Source organism: Battus philenor, unplaced genomic scaffold, assembly GCF_028537555.1.
Source record: "Battus philenor isolate CCGP_79_NKW_IND1 unplaced genomic scaffold, ilBatPhil1.0.hap1 SCAF_22, whole genome shotgun sequence".
Lineage (NCBI taxonomy): Eukaryota > Metazoa > Arthropoda > Insecta > Lepidoptera > Papilionidae > Battus > Battus philenor.
In genome coordinates, this window is record NW_027181685.1 from 8,353,181 (window position 1) to 8,374,721 (window position 21,541).

The window sequence follows — 21,541 nt, forward strand, 5'->3', positions numbered from 1 at the left end:
ATTGCATAATGTAATGGTTTATGGCTATAATACAATAGTGACGAATGAACAAAAATTTGGTTAAAATAGTATCTTAATGTCTGACGAAGAATTAGGGCAAAGTATTAGTAATAATAAAAGAAATTTTGATGAATAATTTTTATTACACAAAGAGATGCTTATAGGACATAATATATTCAAATATCTAGAAAGCAAAGGGTCACACAGTTTTGACATTTGTCATATTTATATTTTGTCCGCTACAATAATGGAGATGATTACTTTCTACTAAATATTTATGTAACTTTTGTAAAACTTAATAAATTACTTAATTAACTAAAATATGTTTAAATTCATGCCTACTTTACGTTTATTGGTAATTCTTTTAATTCAGTTAAAGAGATTAGTTTTATCACCATAGCATGTAAATAAAGCTGCAAACGCCTACCTGATTATAGATAGAAATAACTAGAATAGACATTTCGCATTAACTCATTATTAACTGAACTAGTTTAATTATAATAATTATTGTATATTATTTTTGTAGCTCAGAAGTTAGTGATATAATAAGTACAATAGCAAATTATTCCTACATTAAATTCACTATCGGTAAACGTTTTTGTATTAGGATCTAATCTTTTTCTATTAATAAATGGTTGAACCAATTAATATTACTATATACATTTACATACTGTTAGAAGTAAGATATAACGTGTAATGAAAATTTCATTTTTCAGAACGGAAATTTTCCAAGATTATTCTGTAATTTGAGTCTTTCCATTATATTTAATCAAGAAAATAAATATGCTACTAATTGTAGTGCTACTTTTCAAATCGAGGTAAGTATCAACGACGCAGATGATTGATGTTGTAAAAAGGCTTGTCAAAGTCGTCGGAAGAAATTGTATGCAAGTTGCATTTAATCAGTCCTATTAGTAATCTATGGGGAGGTTTATGTCTTTGTAAATGATAATGATGATTATACCAAAAATATTATAACGATACCCTCAGCCTACTTCGTGTAGAAAAATTAAAAGAATTTTTTAATAAATTTGGTTAACAATATTATATTTATACTTTTGCTAGCTAAATAGCTTTGAGACGGGCGGAATGACACATGACTTTTGTTAAACCTTTTTCACAACTGTATGATGAATATCTAGATATCCTAGATACACAAATTTCAAATATTCTTTATCAATATCGTCCTTAGATGCATGTACCTTTTTTACGGTATACACGGTAATGTTATAATTAATTTTTTTATTGAAACATTTTGATAAAACAACTAATAAGTAAAGGCTATAGCTCTTCGTGCTTAGTTACAGCAAACGTAAGCGCTTTTAGCGCTTACCACCCAAAAACAAGTGAAGCTATAATTTTCACAAGCCAAATTCCATTTGTTAGTAACAAAAAAATCTTGGTCTTGGGATTTTAATACACCGACGGTCATAAAGTAATAATTTCAACATACCCAGTATGTTAATTATCACAATTTCGGCCAAACGACGTCCACAGCTGGGTATGGACCTACGTACAGCGTCTTATGACCTTAACAAGGCAGTCGGTGCACCTTGTGGGTGGAAGTCCTGCGTTGCGTTTCTCGGTTCGTGGTATCCACTACAGATTCTCAATGATCCAGTAGGTATCCATTCTGCCCGCTGCGAGGTGTGACTTTTACGACTCTCCTCATTCCTGATTCGATCTCGTAGACAAATCTCGAGAATAGTTTCTACATAGTTCGTTGAGCGACTGTGTCCATGCTTATAAAGCTCAGAGTGAGATATCATGTTTCAGTTTTATTGACGAGAATTATACTTTTTTCTCTACAGAGACAATATAAACTTCATAGATTAGATAAAGGACCATCCACAACCGCCACCTTAACAAATGAAGACGCAATGAACATTTATGAAAAGTTATCAATATTGCGACAAATGGAAACTGCAGCGTGTAACATGTACAAAGAAAAAGTTATTCGAGGCTTTTGTCATTTGTACATAGGTAAAATAATAATTATCGTAAAGCGGGAACGAATAATGTTTGATTTATTTATGTAGATCATATGTAATGTTTTTTTCACTTTAATCTAACCGTATATGATAAAACTTACACTAAGACTCAACACACATAGTTTAAAATAGACATTGTTTTGCAAAAATCTTTGTTCTAGGTAATAGAACGAGAATATTAAGATACAGATTTCGATCTAATTTGGCATTGCCGTTACTATGTACAATCATAGAGGATAATTTAACAGCATTTGTTCATGATGAAATAAAAGCTGTCATAACTTCAATTTATTTGGAATAGTGGTTTAAAACTCATGCATTCTTAGATTTGTTAAATTTATTCATGATGAAAAAAAAATACTTTTACTTTACTTATTTACTCACATTATTTCCGTTTTGGGTAATTTATAATTATGTACATCAAAAGACAAAGGGCTGCAGATGCTAATTTGATAGAAACTGCAACGTATTTGACCTCCTTTAGAGATTTTAAAGCTATTTAAGAGTAGAAAGGTTCTCTATCTGTTCGGCTGTCCATACGGCTTGATTTTAAGAAATGAATTTTATTGATAATATTACATGTCTATTCATATACCAGAGGGAATAATAACATAAAGGGTTTCATTAGTCGCTCGTCGTATGGCGTGCTATAGCGATGTTTGTCAACGCGATGACCAGTTGCAGCGACGTTACTTGAAGCTCTATCCGTTTTCTGCCTTTTCTTACTCGGTTATTTTCTTTTGTAATTGTGAGGTATAGATAATAATAATGAAACACTTTTGACTAACAATCGATCAGGTCAAGAAGCTGTAGCCGTGGGCATGCATTCAATGTTTCGGAAAGTGGACACTGTATTGACCTCGTACAGATGCCATGCATGGGGGCAACTTATGAGTGGCGATGTACATGGCGTGCTAGCAGAAATTGCCGGTAGAAGAACCGGACGTTCGCGTGGGAAAGGAGGATCAATGCATATATATGCTAACAATTTTTACGGAGGCAACGCAATTGTTGGGGCGCAGGTAATATTTTAATTAGATGGTGTTATACAGAATGATTGATTATAGGTGTAAAAACCCTAAAAGTGCTCACTCAGATACAGCACAAACTCTGCAGGGACAGATTTATTAACAATTATTATTATAATATGTAGACATCGAATTTTAATAACGCTTTTTCTTGTAATATTATAATTACGTTAATTATAATACATTAATATATATTAATTGACAGGCAAATGAGCTATACATTCACGCCTTTAAAGCTTTTACATCTATAACCCATCACTCTGTGTATTAAAGGAAATGTTTTAATTTTAGAATTTGTAATATTACTTACTTTTAATGTAATATATTGACTGTTGCTTTTCAATACGTGAGATTTTTTCGTCTATCAATAAGAGATGTAATCCATTATGTTCAATTCAAAATATATAATTAAAAATGGCCCATTGGGAATTACTGTCTGTTATATTTATAGTTTCTATATATAAACAGTTATAGTTACATATTGGTTCCACTTTTTTAACATCACCACTTGCGCAAAAATGTCAGAAGAAGAATCAATAGGAAAATCTGTAATTCTGATCACAAATCGAGTAGCTGCATAATATCAATTATTATTATATATAATCCCGCAACTTCCTCCGACCGATCGACGAGATCGATCTCCCGGAAGGAGTAGAGATGGAGGTTCGTTTCAGTTAAATAAATATAGCGTCATAATATACAGTGACGTCATAGATTTTAAACACAAACAGCATTATTAACACTTGCCTGCAGAACTTGGGTTTTATTTTTTAAGCGTCATTTGTTTATAACAATAAGCCGCCGAGATTTGTGACTTTGAATTTTTTCAGCGTCTGTGAGGTCAGAACGCGGAGGTATATGTATTTTTTTGCGATAGATCTTATAAAGGCTTCAGATATATACAAAAAATGACCGATTGGATTAAATATGAGACGAGAAATGTTAGACACGGATATTTCTCGCACGGTGTTGTAAGTCGTTTTGTTATTATTTTATGATCGATTCTTGCACGTGTGAAAATTTTTGGAAGGTGAGTAGGCGCACAAATGCTGCGCAGCAGCGCGCTCAAGAAGCAATCTAGTTTGAAATTATTAATAATTAAAACTTCTTCAGATTCCATTAGGTGCTGGTATTTCATTTGCAAGTAAATATCGCGGAGATGGGGGTGTTTGTTTCACAATGTACGGTGATGGTGCATCAAACCAGGGACAAGCTTTTGAGGCTTTTAATATAGCTAAACTGTGGAGTCTTCCTTGTGCCTTCGTTTGTGAAAATAATATGTACGGTAAGTACAAAAAGGTACAGAATTTTGTTACATTTAGAACGCGAAAATGTTGTGTGATTTAAGATAAGGAAGTAAACCTCCAACAAATGCTCTTTGCCTGTTGGCATAAATATAAATCAAAACCCATAAACCTAAACATAGCTATTTATACAACTAGAGGAATAATATCATAAAGGATTCCTATAGTTTTGAGGCGTTTTTCGTCCTATTGCACTTTCGGAGTAATATACTCCTACTACAGGCGTTACTCGAAGCTCTTGAAGGCGAATTGAACGATAACAAACGATTGTCTTCGCTCAGATGTGCCGGTGGTCTAGTCTAACCTCGAGGTTTAACAATTGTGCCATCTTTAGCTGCTAAACTTAAAGCTTAACGTTTTATCGCAACTACTAATCCGCCAGTTATACTTCAAGTAAAGAGTGAATAATCTTCTTAGATCAATAAGGATATGGAAGGAAGGAACGAAGGATATGGAGTATCTGCTAAAGTGAGACAGAACTTTAACTCATGCGTCACGCGGTGCTGGGAAATCCTAATTTTTCCCGCGAGTTATTAAATAGCTACGTAAGTTTGGCATTACAAGCTCCGCCCTCTAAGGTCTGACGGCGCGCGAATGACAACCGAATCAGTTTTCATACGCGCTAGCCTCGTGTCCATGTGCGACGTACTGCCACACACCGGGGACTCAAAACGATCCTCTCCCAACTTCGACATCGGTTCAACTAAAATGTCTTCGGAAAAAAGGATCACACCTTTCTCCGAAAACCGAGTAGATAACAATTAGTCAATACAATATGTCAGGCGATGCTTTTTTCGATTTTTTTTTTAAATTTATTTGGTCGAATCCGAAATCCGAAAGCCCTGAGTCAGAACGGCTAATAACACCCAGCACCAATCGAATATATCTAGCGATACAAGCATTATGTAATAGCGTTCCGTATTGAATAGCCATATGGTTCTCTACACACCAGTTTTTTTAATTTAATTTAGGATAGAGATCCTTTCTTTACTACAACGGTTGTCTACTAAACATTGTTTATAACTTGTAGACATATTTATTCTGTTAATAAAAAGTAACTTTGACATGAATACATTTGTATGATCATTAAAATTAAATAATTAACAATACATATATTATTGATATTGATATATTCTCGTGCTTTCTCGTATCTTTTAAAAGACAATTTCGTTTGAAATTATTAAATACACACAATACAATTTAAAACTTATTGGAACGTGACGACTTGCTGTAACTCGTAATTATTGCGGTGTGATCTGCAGAATGCGCTGGATCTTTGATCCCTGTTTAGTAATGTTTTTCTTTGTTTTGTCATTGTTTGACTTTAAATCATTAAATGTTCTGAGTGAGATAGTTATAAGGTAACAATTGTCACTAATTTTATATTTCTCTGTTTCTAACTTTGTACTTTCTTATTGCCTTTTGTTACTGTTTATTTCCAATAAAGTAAATAAATAAATAAAAGGTATGGGCACGAGTATAAAGCGGTCATCGGCAAGCACAGAGTTTTACAAGCGTGGAGATTACATTCCTGGTATATGGGTGGATGGAATGGATGTCTTAGCAACAAGAGAAGCTACTCGGTTTATAATTGACCATTGTAGCAATGGAAAAGGTCTGTAATGTATTGTAATAAGTTTTAATAATAGTCAAGTATTAATATTCAATGTATATGAGAAGGATAGACTTTGTCAATAATGTTAGGATGCCAAAATTTTAAAATGTTCCATGTTTTTATTCTATCAAAGGTCCCCTTATGGTGGAAATGGGTACATACCGTTACACAGGACACTCGATGTCAGACCCCGGTACATCATATCGACCTCGAGAAGAAATAAAAGAAATGAGGGATAAACATGATCCTATAAATAATTTTAGAGAAAAAATTATTAGTAAAGGACTTGTAACAGATGACCAAATAAAGGTAATATTATAAAATCGTGGAATATTGTATTTATACCGGGTAATCAGCTATAAATGTTGATAAGGTTGAATAAATAGCTCATAGTTTCAAATGTTACATAATGATAATATAACAGGAAAAAGCTTTTTCAAAATCGTATTACTACATATTAAAATTAATACGGTTTACTATTTAGCAGAATACGTAGCAGAATTTGTACTGCCAGAAGTTGTTTGTTTGTCGCATTCGAATAGTGAAAGCAAATTAATATATCGATAGTGGTGGTCACTTTATACAGATATTGGATATAGGTGTAAGATTTTTGTTGACAAATGAACTATACATTAATCTATTTAAAGCCTTTACATCTCTAAACAATTATCCTTTATGCTTTTAACAATAGTCAGAATTTTTTTTACAGAAAATTGATAAAAACATACGAACTGTTGTAAATGAAGCCGTCGAGCAAACCAAATCAGAAATAGAGATTGGGCCAGAAGAACTCGCTGCAGATATTTACAGCAAAAATCTGCATCCTTTTATACGAGGCATACGACCTGATACACCTTTAGAACATTTCAATGTTTCAAAGGGTAAAAAGGATATTATTCCCTATGAAATAAAATAAATGGAGTATATAAGGCGTTTAAAGTGATTTACATTTTTGTTTATATTTGTTAATGTCGTTTTATTACAGTGTAAATTTTGTCGAACATTGGAAGCAATTACTAATATATTGCAATAAAAAGTACATTAAATGCATGTGTTTATTTTATTTTTAATGTGCGCATGCAGAAGGGTGGAATCAATTTAAGCGTGATTGAAAAGAATAGATTAAATTCTGAACTAGTTCCTATCTTTTTATGTCAGTTTAGCACTGTCATTGCGATCTGATCACCTATGGTGAGTAAAAAAGGAACTTTAATGGCTAGTCGGTATGGATGCGAGCAAGTTTGTTGCCAGAGAGCGCTTTTGGTCTTGACTTCCATAGTGAAGTTAATGCGTTGTCAGTATTAAGTTACACTGACTGACTCTAGCCTCTGCGACTAAGTGGCTGTGAAAGGAAAAAATATCCTTCAGGTCCAAAAATTGGTTAATATTGGAATAAATAGACTAAACCCACTGTTACTAAAAGCGGCTAGTACTTGTGAGCGCTTATTATTTTGGCCTTTTAAGTTACACAAGACTTTCAAATATTGTAACAACACAGAATATTATAAAAAATTTTAAACAAATATTTAAAATGTTGATAATTTTAAAAAGCGCAAGCAAAATTCATTAACAAATATTCAGTTAGATAAATATTGTATATTTCCGAACGTATTCTAACGTAAGTAGAATGACCTTTTTGTCCTGAGATAAAACTGTCAAAACTGTGACAGAATATTGTCATGTTACCGAATGTCACATTTGCTGTATAAGTTTCGGGGTCGGCTGTTTAAACTTTGAAAACCTAATTGCCTACAAATAAGTGATCCATAATTTGGATCACATCTTTACTCTGGGTTTCATTAAAAGTTTAATAGAAAAAATGAGTAAACTAATACCTTCTGCCGCCAAGTTCCTTACAGGTTCTGCTATATCGGTTGGTTAAATGTTTCCCTTTTATTCGTTTTAGTCTTGCGTGAATGAAGTTGGTTCTAAAATTATATGATTTTGTTATAGAAAGCAGCCGCCCCGGTAGTGTCAACAGCAAACTCGAAATATAGCACTAAATCCGAAGCTACTTTTGAAATTAAGGTAATATGTGAAATTTATAACCAATAGGAAGTCATTTGTTATTTGAAATTATTAAATATGCGTATAATCAATGTCAAGTTATAATTAATACTAATCGAGTTTTGTATGGTGAAAGTTTTCACTATAACTAATTATGTAACCTAACCTTCAAATGTCAAGTGTAAAGTTGTTTTCTGTCATACATCATTTGTTCTTATTTGATAGTATCCTTCGATGATAAAAATTTCTTTATTATCGGATAAACAGATTATTAGCAATTTTTGTTTTTATGTTTCATGTAGTTGTTAAGTTTTTTCTAATGTCCATATATTGTCATGGATTTATTGATTTTAGCCCTATAAACTCCATAAGTTGGAGAAGGGACCAGCAACATCAGCAACACTTTCATCCGAAGATGCACTCAAAATTTATGAGAAACTTGCAGTTTTGCGCAGAATTGAGACTGCATCTGGCAATCTATACAAGGAAAAAATCATTCGAGGCTTTTGCCATTTGTATTCAGGTAATTTTATTTAGATGTTGCAGTTAGAAAAAAATTCTTATTTTATTAGTGTGGTATTATTATTCAACAAAATTACACTTAAAAGATTTTTATGTAAATTGAATCATATTATTTAGTTAGATAATTTAGTAAAAATGTTTTAAGAAATGTTAGCAGTAAAATTAGTTTCACTGTGGCAATATATTGCCAATTTATCTCACAATTATATTCTATATTTTGTTGTTGTCTTTTAGCCACGGCTTCCACCATGCTGTATCTTTCAAAACTGTTTCACTAATAGTATTAAAGAAGTTTATTTCCATATGGTGTTAGCAAGTTGTATGTTGGGTACTTTAATTTCAAATCTCCCATAGCCCTCTCTATGACACATTGAGAAACTGAGTTTTCCTTTTAGGCCAAAAGTGAGAGACTGTTTCCATGCTGAAACTTAACACAGATAACACACATTTTTTAAACCATCATCTTTAAAACTGTAGCATTTTCATATTAGACCTGCATGATATTAATAGGTACAATAAGTTAGAATAAGTTTTGACTGACATATCCCTGTGGTAGGATTTCATACAAATACTGTATACTTTGTATTTTGCTCTTTACCAGTTTATTATACTCATAAATCTGTTCTTAGGTCAAGAAGCTGTTGCAGTAGGAATGCGCTCAGCTATGCGTGATGTTGACTCAGTGATAACTGCCTACCGTTGCCATGGATGGACTCATTTGATGGGAGTTAGTATAGTTGGTGTACTTTCGGAGTTAACTGGCCGTAGAACAGGCTGTTCAAGAGGCAAGGGTGGTTCTATGCACTTGTATGGGAAGAATTTTTATGGTGGCAATGGTATTGTTGGAGCCCAGGTTAGTACTTCATATTATAGTTAAAATTATTGTTTTTATTTTAGATTATAGCTTATTTATTAATATGGTGTTTTAATCTTCAATCAAACAGATTTAGGGATGTATGACAATACATAGTCTATGTGTATATAAAAGCCTTGTCTATATGCTTTCATTATTTATATATATAAAAATAATAAATAATGAAAGCATTTGGAATAAAAACAAGCTTGTTATACCTTTTGAAGGTTCATAAAATTAGTAATTTCCTTTTTAGACAAGTGTATCCACATTTTTAACCTGTTTGTTGAATCAGCAGGTGATCTTTGTCCTTGTCTGTTTATCTTTAATAGAAAATGCAATTTTTTAAACAAAGCCAAATATTTGGTGTATTGCTTCCCAAGTAGAGAATAAAACTTTTAATGAATAAAGTAGTTATGTACTATATCAAACAATGGAAATAAGGAACTCTAAAGTGGCAAAATTGATGTTGTCTGTCTGTATCTGTTATATTTTGAAGATTAGAATATTCTGCAATTGTTGGTAGCTGCATACAATGCATAGAGTTTTTTTTACTTAAGTAGGGTAGCTACATGTGATATATATTTTTATTTCAGACACCAATGGGAGCTGGTATTGCATTAGCGCACAAATACAAAGCCGATGGTGGAGTTTGTTTTACCCTCTATGGGGATGGAGCTGCTAACCAGGGTCAACTGTTTGAAGCTTACAATATGGCTAAGCTATGGGATTTGCCTTGTGTGTTTGTTTGTGAAAACAATGGATATGGTAAGTCATAAAAATAATATAATAATTTATCCCTTAACAACTCATTGTATATATTTGGGAGACCGGAGAGTAATGTAATTTCTGTCAACATATTTTATAGAAAAAACAATTGATTTTTACCTCACCCGCATTGAAAATTACTAAAAGGCAAAAGTTGTTGATAATGAAGGTGAATATATTGTTGATAAGAAATAAAAAATTGTTAAAAATGTAGTCATGTGAATATAACTTAAGTAAGCGATATTACTTTTCGGTCCCACTAATAATTATGACATAATCATAACCATTTCTACAGACTGTCAATAAACCAATATCTCCTCCAACTTGGATCATATTGATTAATTAAAGCTATGTCACACAAACTACACATTCACGTTTTTTATCTGAAATAGTTTACACATGTAACTAATCACCTTGTATATTGCTGAAAAGCATTGCATTATTCTTATTGCGGAAGCATCAGAAATGAATATTTATTAAATAGAACATTTCTTTTTATTTAATGTTTGCACTATGGAAATAATATAAAAATTTTATTGTACAAGCACGACTTTTTAAATTAATATGTTTCCTTTTTTTGTTATTATTAATTATTAAGTTATTTTCTTAAAAAATAAAGGTGTGTCTGTACTCTATAATTTAATGCATAATCATTAAGCTTTTTTTAATACTATTACAAATTAAATAAATGTGAAAATTGCTCAACAAGTCTGGTCTATGTAATGTAACAACCAATATGTGTTTTAGATTCATTAATAAAATTAATTTTGTAGGTATGGGTACAAGTGTAGATAGGTCATCGGCCAGCACAGACTACTATAGCCGAGGGGACTATGTTCCCGGAATATGGGTGGATGGTATGGATGCCATAGCAACTCGTGAAGCAACTCGTTTTGCCATTGACTATTGTACTAGTGGTAAAGGTAGGTACTTAAATCTATATTTATAATGAATACCCTCTTTTGGACAAATAACTGAAAGAAATGTAACACATTAACAATGGATAGTTTTATCATTTAAGGTAATTTATTTTATACCCACTTTTTACTGTCATTGCTTACTCGTTTATTATGTTATACCTCTAGAGAGTGATATTCAGATAAATGCATGTTGAAGTGTTTGCTAAGTATTGAAAGCACTTTAGTATTGAATAATTTGGGAAAGGAATGGGCAAGTAAGATGGATAAATATTTTGGTAGTATTACTATTCGTTATTAGCTTACCCAGAGCAGGTGTACTACATAAATAGTTTCTTTTTTATTTAGTCAGTTAGCAACACATTGAAGGCGCGTCCATAATTCATAAGCATTATATCTTTAGGCAGGCAAAGATATATATTTTATGCCTGCCCTGTAGTCCGCCTGTATGTTACTGAAAATTTCATGTTGTTCTTAATTTTATGATTATATCTGAATAAACACTTCTCGGAAAATATCTTAAGTGTTTACTTTATGATAATGTGCCAGTAAAAAAATTAGTGGATTTATTATTAGCACTGGCATCTAAACTAAGCCTGGCCTGTCTTAGATGATCAAAGTATCTAAAGAATAACAGGTATTTCATAGTATATCTCTTTAAAATGAATAAGTTTTTTTTTTTATAACGGAGAATTCATTACAATTTTTATAATAATTTTTAATCTATAGGGACTATGTATGAAAACTGTAAACATGCACAAACTGAAGATTGCTGAACATAATTTTGTAGTACGAACTACTAAGCCTTGCATTGGCAGAAGGGTCCTTGCATTCCAAAAAATTAGCAATAAAATTCGAGAAATATTTTTAATAACATAATTAACGCGCCATAATTTAACTTACTACAGTAAATAATATATAATATACCATACATATTTATTTGCGCGACTATTTGTTACAAAAAAGTTTATACTCATATTATTTATTATGCAATACAATTTCGTTAAGATTTCGAAAAGATCTCCAGTGGCGACAAAACTCGTAGACACGGTGTGGGTGGGCTCTCCACTAGATGGACCGATGACATAGTCAAGGTAGCTGGAAGTAGCTGGACGCGGGCAGTATAAGACCGGTGATTGTAGCCATCTTAGGGGGGAAGCCTATGCATAGCAGTGGGCGTCTATCGACTGACATAACGATGATGGTGATGACGTAAATTATATATTGTGAATTGTTATTTTATAATAATTATTGTTTAGGCACCAGTATAAAGAAAAATTTAACTGGTATTTTTATGCTTAAAAGAAAAGATACTAACTGAAGTTTTATTTTTAGGTCCGCTGGTGATGGAGATGGAAACCTATCGGTACTCCGGTCACTCGATGTCGGACCCTGGTACGTCGTACCGAACTCGCGACGAAGTGCAAGAGGTACGCCAGACCAGAGACCCGATTACTTCCTTCAAAGAGAAGATTCTCAGCAGAGAACTTGTGACTCCGGAACAACTTAAGGTAATGTGTTTCTGAGTAGGTAATATCATATTAAAAAAAATATACAACGGCTAATATACTTAATACAGTTAAGAAATAACGATCAGCTCTCACCACGCCGTGGTTTTCTAAGGCTTTGCACAGCGTTTTTATTATTAAAAAGTTTATTCCAGGGTGTATAAAATTCTCTTACTTTTTTGAATGGCGAAAATTTTAATATAAAAGATGATTATAGGTTATAGAAATAAAAGCCGTAAAGGCGTGGATGTATAACTTATTTGTCATCAAAAAGCTTTGAAGCTTTTACATCTAGTTTTAATCACCGCTTATAATTGATCAATCTGAAATATATAAATAGGTTAATAATTTCTTGCAATATTAAGTCTGTAGGGACAGATAGTAAACAATAATTAACTTCAACATATATTAATCCAAATTTGGAAAATGCTTTTTGTTACTATATTTTTAGTACCTTATTAACTACTTTTTGAATGATTGATTTTGGATAGGATGTACCATATTTTAATAGACAGCAAAGGAGCTACTTGTTTACCTCTTTTAAGCTTTTACACTTTTGTAATTAACCATTCTGTAAAGTTAAATGTTATCCTTTATTTTTAGAAATCTAATAATCAGATTGTTAAAGTTATTTTTTGTTACTAATTCATATTTATTAACAAATTCAATGAACTAGAAATAAACTATTTTCGGACAAGGCCAATGATTATTAAACAATAATAAATAAAATAATTAATTTACAATTTATTATCAATTAATTTGATTATTAAAATAACAAACAATAACAGGAGATCGACGCTCAAGTACGTAAGGAGGTCGACGAAGCAACAAAGCAAGCAAAGTCAGAGCCAGAAGTAGGCATTGAAGAATTGTCCGGTGATATATACAGGAACAATCTTGAACCTTTTATCCGCGGCATTCACCCTGGCGCACCGTTGCAGCATCATGAAATAGTGCCACGTAATTAAGTCTTTGGTTATACATATAGGGTTGATTTTCCTCTGATATTATTTTACTAATACTTCTATGTATATATTATTTCAGGAGTTGATATTTGTATAAAATATACTCAACTCTTTTTTTACACGATTATGAGATAAATTGTATATTCATATGTTTTGTACCTGTAGATTGAATTTTGTCTGAATAATAATTAATTTTTTTTGTAATAAAAATAATTCATTTTTAACGGTTTTTGAGGAGATATTTGGTATTTTCATCTTGAACATTTCTTTAAATTTACCACGACACATGTATTTTTTAATCGACTATTTTGATCGTTTTTCTTACAATAATATCTACAGTGTAAAAAAAGAATTGTGTTTATATTTAGCTTATGAAAAAATATGCAAAAGAAGTATTATGTATAAATAATAAGAGGGATATAATGTCTATATTTAAATATTATCAAGGGTTGAAATATCATTTGTTAGGTATATATGTAGTTTATTATTAAAAAAATCAGGTTGCAAATATTATACGAAACGTTTCAATGAGTATTTGATGTATATTGTTTTATTTCGAGTTGCCTGTTATATTTCTGATTTTTTTGCCAGTGGTTTTTGTTATCCTTTTTTTATCATCTAAGAATAAGTGTTAATGTCATTTATCAACATGCAAAGTGAAACGGATTTATCAAATGTATTTCAAGGTTATCAATGGTTCATCAGAGATATTGATTTAATAAATTATACTATTATTGAATTTTGTTTTATTTAAATATTTATTTAAGCATATCAATAAATATTGATGTATGCTAGCTCAGCGTCAACAGTATTTTATATTTTATCTGGTTATAGTTATTATTAGTTTATAATTTTACATAGCATACTATTCATTACTGATACAAGGGAAGACTTTTAATGTACAAATAAACTAAAGCATCAAAATTCATCAAAGATTTTTAGTAATAAATGTATAAAATAAATAAAAACCTTTTAATCACTAACAAGCGTTCCTAAAGCTACAAGTGCACAAAGGATATCACAGAGTAATACCTAAAATAAAAAATTAAGGCTTAGTTCTTTTTATTTATTTAATATGTACATGTTTAAGGTTGACTTGTTTGTATTGTATGACAAGAATGGTCCTTTCAGTTAAACTCGTCGCCGGGTCAAAAAGCTAGATCCACATATTCTTGGTTAGAGACTAACGTTCCGAACTCCTATCTTATTACACTGTAAGATATGTATACTGATAAGGTATTGAACCCCATGATAATTTAGAGCCCCTAAAATAATCTAAACGATTGACAGTGAGGAATTTTCCCATAGAAAGATTGCGTGCTATTGTAACTGGCTTCAATGTTTAAATTGTATTGCATTCAGTGGGGACCAATTAGAACAAGCTTTATATATTTTTAATGGTTTTATATTACTGTATTTAACGAACACATTGTAATTACTTTTACGTACAATAAAAATGTACTTTGTAACAATATTTATAGCAAGACTAAGTACAAAACTATTAACATTTATATCAAATATAAAACAAAGTTTAGGCGACTAAATGTGGTATACATTAAGTTTTTCATTAATATTTGTTTCTTCCTCAACGGCTACTATTATTTGCGACAGAAAGAAAATAAATATCGAAAGATTTACTTTTTGTTATTTCTTTGCAACTTATCTTGCCCTGTAAACTATACAAAGATCTTTTCCTTTATTTAGTTATATTTAACACACACAGACAGACACATCTAGGCATTGTTAGGATTTTTGGAAGAATTGTTTTTTAATTGTTGTTTCGTTACTGAATTTGTTTTAGCTTTTCGTAGTATTAAGCAATTTTCAGGAGGCATGTTTTATTATCACTAGAATTTTATTAAACCATATTAAACTACTACTCATTAGTTTTGTTTGAAAATATGTTATTTTTTGTTGTGAAAACATAAAAGCATTACGTATTTAAAGTTTTTTTTAGCAGCTTTTAAAAATCTTTTATAAATTGAACATTATTTGATTTTAAAACATAATTTATCCTTTTGTATTAAAGTATTAAAATTATTAACACATCCAACTTAAACCAACCGAAAAATACGGCCACTAATAATCCTTCTACCAGATTTTATTTTGAAGTTGATTTATGGCTCAATCTATTTGTAACGATATTTCTATATAAGATTAACAAAGAACGAAGAATAAGAATATTCACCAGTACATTCCAACGGTAGTTACCTTTTGCAAAGTCGTACAAAACTGTTGATGTTTAATTTATATACATATAATAGACACAACGATGACAAACACGGCGTTTTGAGGTTCACGCGTGAACTTTAGTTCAGTTAGAAGTTTGCATAGCAATCATAAACCGCACTATAAGATCACCTTGATTACGAGCTTAATAAAAAGTGTTTTTTTTTTAAATAAAGTAGCACTTTTATATCAAACTATGTACTCAAAATTGTATTAAACATGTAGTACTTACGTCGAATTTTAAAAAGGTTGACGAAAATTGATTGAAAATATGCATTTATATAACGAACGCTCCTTCAACCACTTTTATTAAGAATGTTTACTTTTTCTTAATAAAAAAAAATAATTCTCCATTTATGTAATTCTTTTGATGTAGTAAATTATTTTACATAAACATCAAATTTTAAATCACATTTTTTACAATGAAAATATACAAAAAAAAATCTTTAAGTGATGAGCGTGGAGGAGGGTGAAAAACGTGTTAACTTATCTCTAACTTAACAACACTTAAGTGATGTCCTTGTAAAATCTCGCCCTTAAATCTTTTTATAGTCCTATGCTGTTGTCTACTAGCTTTCCGGACAGACTTTGTGCTGATAGAAGTTATTGGCCTGTAGTATATAAATCATCATTGTCATTTAAGCCATAGTATATCCACAGTTAGACTGCCTTCGCCAAAAAAAATTATAGGGCTGTTTGGAAGTAGATTACATTTAGTCTTCTGACGACCTTGACAAGGTGACCTTGAGGGTGGACGTGCTTCGCTGCGCTTGTCGGTTCATGATCTTCATTCCAGAATCCTTTATTTTAGTATATAGATGTTAGTGACGCAAAGCAACCGGTAGATACAAAGATTATGTGTATTTTTATGAACTTGTTCCCTGATGTGGGTAATTTTTGATGGAAACGGTTGAATACGGTGGTGTTGGGTTTATCTGAATACTAAATGGCACATGCCAAACAAACTTCTTTACTGGCCATTGAAATGGTAGATTTGTTAAAGACGTCAAAACGAACGAGTCGAAAACGAAAACGTGGTAAGTTAAAGATACCTTCATACAACATATAAACGCTATATTTATATACTAGCTGTCCCGATAGACTTTGTACTGACAAAAATTATAGCTTGTGGTTTTCCGACAAAAAAAATTATTTCAATTTATTTTAGAGTTATCACTTTATTTACTGATTAAAATTAAAATAATAATATAATATATATTTATTCCATACATAAATACTGTAAATATTGACAAACGCTGCTGTTAAACCGCGATATAAATTTACAGCATGTAAACTATCAAACGGGCGAAGTTCATAGCGAATTGTCAAATGCGCAATTTCAAAATTTTCTTATTATCTTTCCATAAGAATTTTCTGCAAAGTATTAGAAAACTTAAAAGATATGTAAAATCGATAAACTCATTGTGATGTTATGATGTGACCAAAGGAAATAGTGATTCTTTTAAGTATATGAATTAATGTCAGTTAGAATTCGGAGTTTATATTCAAATAAAAAAAACGTTTATTTCAATAATGTTAAAAACAATTGTGCGGTTTTAAATTTTTGAAAATTATGTCGTCAAAATTGTAACCATTACGCCAGGCACACTATTAAAATCTAGCCTCGGTATTTCGTGCAATTAGCTGAAGAAGTAATCGTGGGGTAGCACTAACCTCGCTAACGATATTTTATTTAAGTGCTGAGGTGGGCTTTGGATTTGTTTCGTAGATTTTGTCCTTCAGATACTGCCTTAAAAAAAGTCCATGGGTGTAAGGTTCGGTAATCTGGATAGCCAAGGGTTGTCATCAAAACGACGTCTTTTCTTCAACAATTTTTCCGGAAAGAAATCACGAAGAAGCCACTTGAGTTCTCTAGCCGTGTGAGGCGTGGAATCATCTTGATGAAACCAGGTATGCGAACTAATGGCGGGATGTTCTCTTTAAAATGGGATGAAATAAACATTCAATGTTTGCTGATAAGAAACGCATCGATTTTCGAAAAAATATTGCTCGTAGATTTCTTTTTCGTATTGTCCTTTGAGCGACCAGTAACGACAATTTTGTTTATTGACATTTCCATTTAAATGAAAATGGTATCATCACTTCATGAGATGGTGTTTACTGTACGAAATCGCTGTAACATAGTCTCACAGACATTTTTACACAATTTGTTATTATTCGGTTTTTAGGGCTTGCATGATCTAATTTTTTAAGGGGTGTAATTTAAAATATTTTGTAATTATTTTGTGCGCGATAGTCTTGGAGACATCGAGAGCAGTCGCTCCCTTACACGCCGATTGACTTAGATTATCGTGCAAGCTGTTCGCGACGAGTTCCATGTTTTCGTTAGTCCATGACGTTAGGCTAAACACCGCGGATTGTTTGGTATACAATTTGTTGCACGGAACTACTACATCCACCAACGCATCAAATCTTCACTTGGTGCATAAGGTAACCGTCGAATAAAACACACAAATCATAGGGTTTAATAAAGCTTTGATTGCAAACGTACGTTGTTCTTTTGTTCAACGTAACATCGTTACTAAAAATCCACACGAATAACAATGCTATCGTTGCTCCTTCTTTAGTCCATTGCCTGTCAGTTACGGAAAAAATTTAATTTAATATCCGATTTCTGTCACCGGACATCGTACATATTGTTTTTTTCTGTAAGATAAATTAAAACGCCTGTGAAATTATATTAGCATTTAATTGCATCAGAAACTTTTAATTTGTAAAAATACATAGTAAATCACTAGAATAAATACCATTTCTCCTAATAATATACAAAATCTGAAATATTAGGGTGTAACTATTGGTCTTTCTTTGGCAACACTTAACCTGACTGGTCGATGCGAGATTACCGGTGTAACCGGAACTATTAACGTCAGCGATGACACTTACAGATAGTAAAACAATAAAACGGCTGCAAAAATAAATTTAATCATCAAGCAAGTCTAAATATTTTTTTAATTGCATTGGGATTGGTAACTTTTGTATACCAAATGGCAGTTCATAATTTTCCCACAACATCTGTCGAATCAAACATCTGCACAGATGTTTCAGCTCCACAGGTTTCAAACCGCATCGAGAGCTCGGCATTAGATGGTCCTCTAGTATATCACTGTATTTCTCTAAAGCAACCTTTCGATCGTAATTGTAATCATCTGGCAACTCTAAATGTTTGTACACAGCCTTGTCAACTGTAAGAAGCACTTTTGGCACTGCTCTTAGTGACAGTTTTAAACAGGTTACCAATTCGTAAGGATATTTCCTATTGTACTCCTTCAGTCTATCAAGTATTGATTCTATTGGGTTTGTGGATACATGATCGGATGTAATACGCGCGCCAAATCTTAGTAATATCATCAATACTTCGGCAGAACCCATTTGTATGACCACCCTTACTGGAGACGCCTTGCCACAGCTTTCTAATGGTACATCTATGAAGCGGTACGATTTTAAACCATCTTGGAATTCTAAATTTGCATTAGTCGCATGATCGAGAAAGAAAACCAGCGCGGATACGTTTTCTTCCTTATCCATGAAATCCGATTTCCATCCGGCTAAGAAATAAGGCGCTGAAGTTCCAAATATAGCGCCTGAAACAAAAATAAAATAGTTAAACGACTTTAAAAATAGAATGTCTATTGATGTACTCTTTATCTATATTGGTTGTTAAGATTAAAATGAGTTATTTTTAGTCTGCATTGTAAATGTTATTAATATTATATAATAACTAATAAATTTTGAACTGTCAATAATTATTGGTCTGTCATAGTTCGATACAGGAAATAAATAGATAAATCATATTTCATAGTGATTGCTTTATTTATTGATTCAGATAATTTTTGATCGATTTATATCAGCAGATATGTATCTCAAATTACACTATGATTTGTATGAGAAGAAAAGTGTTATTTTTAATATTTGCCGCGAAGTTTTTCCTCCTAGCAACAAAATAGCTAAATTGGTTAAGTTTGATCGTTTCGCCTAACAACATTTTGGGCGATTTATTATATTTATAGCTATGCACAAATAATTGCGGGTTTTGTTAGAGCGATATAAGCATCTGTTTTGTTTTTATTACAGATGCTATTACTTTATTTAATATATAAAACTAAGTGTTCGTACGTCCTTACCGAGAAAAATTCTCTCAAACGTTCCTTCGCATGCATCTAACAACGCGGCTACCACTCCATTATCTTGCAAACTCCAGTCATATGCTAATTTCATTGCAATGTACAACAAGTTGTGGTACTTCCCCATTAGGCACACATCGCCGTTACTGGATTTACAATTGTTATGGTATCGAAGTGCCGACGTCACAAAGTTCTTACAGGTGGTATTGTCAGATTGGTTTTGTCCTAGAAAATAACCAAAATGTATTTCATGTTTATACACTATTGTTAAACTTTCTTAATTGAAATTAAATAACAAAAAACTTTTTATATACATGTTATCTAGAGAAGAGTTTTATATTATCAAAAGAGAATTTCATAGAAACGTGTACATATTGTCATTTAATTAATTTCTCGACACTTAATATTACGTAAAAGGAAAAACCTTTTGCACAGCCAGAAATAACAGAATTGAAATACTCCACTAGTTCCCGCCTCTTGAATCTTTCGTTGAGACAATCTCGTTCCAAATCACAGAAAACTTCTTCGAAATAATAATCCATAAATGCGTCCATATTTACGTGAGATAAATTATCACCAATTTAAATATTACTCGAAATTTTATAAAGAATATATTTTATATACACATTACTAAAGTATTTTGACTTGTAAACTTTTTTATTAAATTGACATTCGTGACAATTTGTCTAAAAATTGACTAGAATAGTTTAATATAAAAATTGTAACGCGCCGGGCAATAGTTCGTATTGTAATAAGCGGAAATCAGTTACGATGGCCCTCACTTTTATTTAGAAAACTTGTAAGTGCAGTTAAATCTACTTACCAACGCAACCGATGACAGGAAACCTTTGAAATTTTAGTTCAAAGTATACAAATAGTAATAGTTTTGAAGGTGGAAGGTAATTTAATCGCTTTTATGGACATTAAAAAATATAATGTATTTGTCAAAACAAAAAAAATTATAGTTTTTTAAGTATTTTTTCATAGTGTGGATGTATGACATGGATGTTGTAGACATTGGATTTATGAAAGTACACACAAACGTAATTTCATAAATCGAACATAGTTGTCTACTATTATGATTAGGTAACGATTCACATAGCACAATACTGAGATGGTTATCTGATTGTCACATTGCAGGTATGCAACGGTGCCTGTTTTTTTTTTTTAATTACACATGCGTATATTGTGTTAAATGTGCTAAAATTATTTTGTATGCACTTTAAATGATTATATTACCTTTTTTCCACTTTTTATTTAGTTTCTGTTATACAAAATTGCAACGTCGCTTTTAGTATTTCGATATCTTTTTAATATACGGAAAACTGTGTATAATAGAAATCAAACTTTTCAGAATGTTTTTATTCAATATCTCAAACTTTTTGCACACAACAGATATGTCTTTGATAACGAAACTATGCTTTATAGTTACAGAAATAACACGATACCTTGATTTCAGATTATCAAGGTAGGTGATTCTCTTTCTTTTGTATCAAAAAAAGACTTCGCAAGGCTTCGTAAAAGGACATCTAAAAAAGCCAGAATTATTTATTAGACATACTGGAGTTTTTGTCGTTGCAGTTTTTTGTCTTTGTTATTACGGAACAGGATAAACTTTCCTAAATTATCGGAATATTTTGCATGTTTTCCAAATTGTTTTAAATTCTGCGGTTAACCAGGTAAACTAATTAA

The 21,541-nt window shown here is 31.6% G+C and overlaps 3 protein-coding genes across 3 annotated transcripts; 2 read left to right on the plus strand and 1 right to left on the minus strand.

Moving 5' to 3' along the window:
• Nucleotides 1-322: 322 nt before the first annotated feature.
• LOC137923606 (probable pyruvate dehydrogenase E1 component subunit alpha, mitochondrial) lies at nt 323-6,854 on the plus strand. Its single transcript, XM_068766824.1, has 8 exons — nt 323-355; nt 717-818; nt 1,812-1,983; nt 2,790-3,013; nt 4,133-4,304; nt 5,789-5,938; nt 6,072-6,247; nt 6,648-6,854. Exons 1-8 carry the CDS (start codon nt 323-325, stop codon nt 6,852-6,854), a joined length of 1,236 nt encoding a protein of 411 aa, XP_068622925.1.
• A 753-nt stretch (nt 6,855-7,607) lies between these two features.
• Nucleotides 7,608-14,179, plus strand: LOC137923853 (probable pyruvate dehydrogenase E1 component subunit alpha, mitochondrial). Its single transcript, XM_068767135.1, has 8 exons — nt 7,608-7,811; nt 7,892-7,966; nt 8,300-8,468; nt 9,097-9,320; nt 9,917-10,088; nt 10,862-11,011; nt 12,341-12,516; nt 13,302-14,179. Exons 1-8 carry the CDS (start codon nt 7,758-7,760, stop codon nt 13,479-13,481), a joined length of 1,200 nt encoding a protein of 399 aa, XP_068623236.1. The 5' UTR covers nt 7,608-7,757; the 3' UTR covers nt 13,482-14,179.
• A 4,468-nt stretch (nt 14,180-18,647) lies between these two features.
• On the minus strand, nt 18,648-20,403 carry stops (SOCS domain-containing protein stops). Its single transcript, XM_068767118.1, has 3 exons — nt 20,274-20,403; nt 19,850-20,074; nt 18,648-19,309 (listed from the first exon to the last, which is right to left on the minus strand). The coding sequence occupies exons 1-3, from the start codon at nt 20,401-20,403 to the stop codon at nt 18,648-18,650; spliced, it is 1,017 nt and encodes a 338-aa protein (XP_068623219.1).
• Between the last annotated feature and the right edge of the window lie 1,138 nt (nt 20,404-21,541).

Excerpts from the sequence above, each read along its gene's own strand:
- LOC137923853 (XM_068767135.1), top strand. The coding sequence starts at position 7,758 with ATGAGTAAACTAATACCTTCTGCCGCCAAGTTCCTTACAGGTTCTGCT. Across the intron at positions 8,469-9,096 it reads CTTTTGCCATTTGTATTCAG|GTCAAGAAGCTGTTGCAGTA; the intron begins GTAATTTTATTT and ends ATCTGTTCTTAG. Across the intron at positions 12,517-13,301 it reads TGACTCCGGAACAACTTAAG|GAGATCGACGCTCAAGTACG; the intron begins GTAATGTGTTTC and ends AAACAATAACAG.
- LOC137923606 (XM_068766824.1), top strand. The coding sequence starts at position 323 with ATGTTTAAATTCATGCCTACTTTACGTTTATTG. Across the intron at positions 356-716 it reads TGCCTACTTTACGTTTATTG|AACGGAAATTTTCCAAGATT; the intron begins GTAATTCTTTTA and ends TTCATTTTTCAG. Across the intron at positions 1,984-2,789 it reads CTTTTGTCATTTGTACATAG|GTCAAGAAGCTGTAGCCGTG; the intron begins GTAAAATAATAA and ends ACAATCGATCAG.
- stops (XM_068767118.1), bottom strand. The coding sequence starts at position 20,403 with ATGGACGCATTTATGGATTATTATTTCGAAGAAGTTTTCTGTGATTTG. Across the intron at positions 20,075-20,273 it reads TATTTCTGGCTGTGCAAAAG|GACAAAACCAATCTGACAAT; the intron begins GTTTTTCCTTTT and ends GTTATTTTCTAG. Across the intron at positions 19,310-19,849 it reads GTTTGAGAGAATTTTTCTCG|GCGCTATATTTGGAACTTCA; the intron begins GTAAGGACGTAC and ends TTTTTGTTTCAG.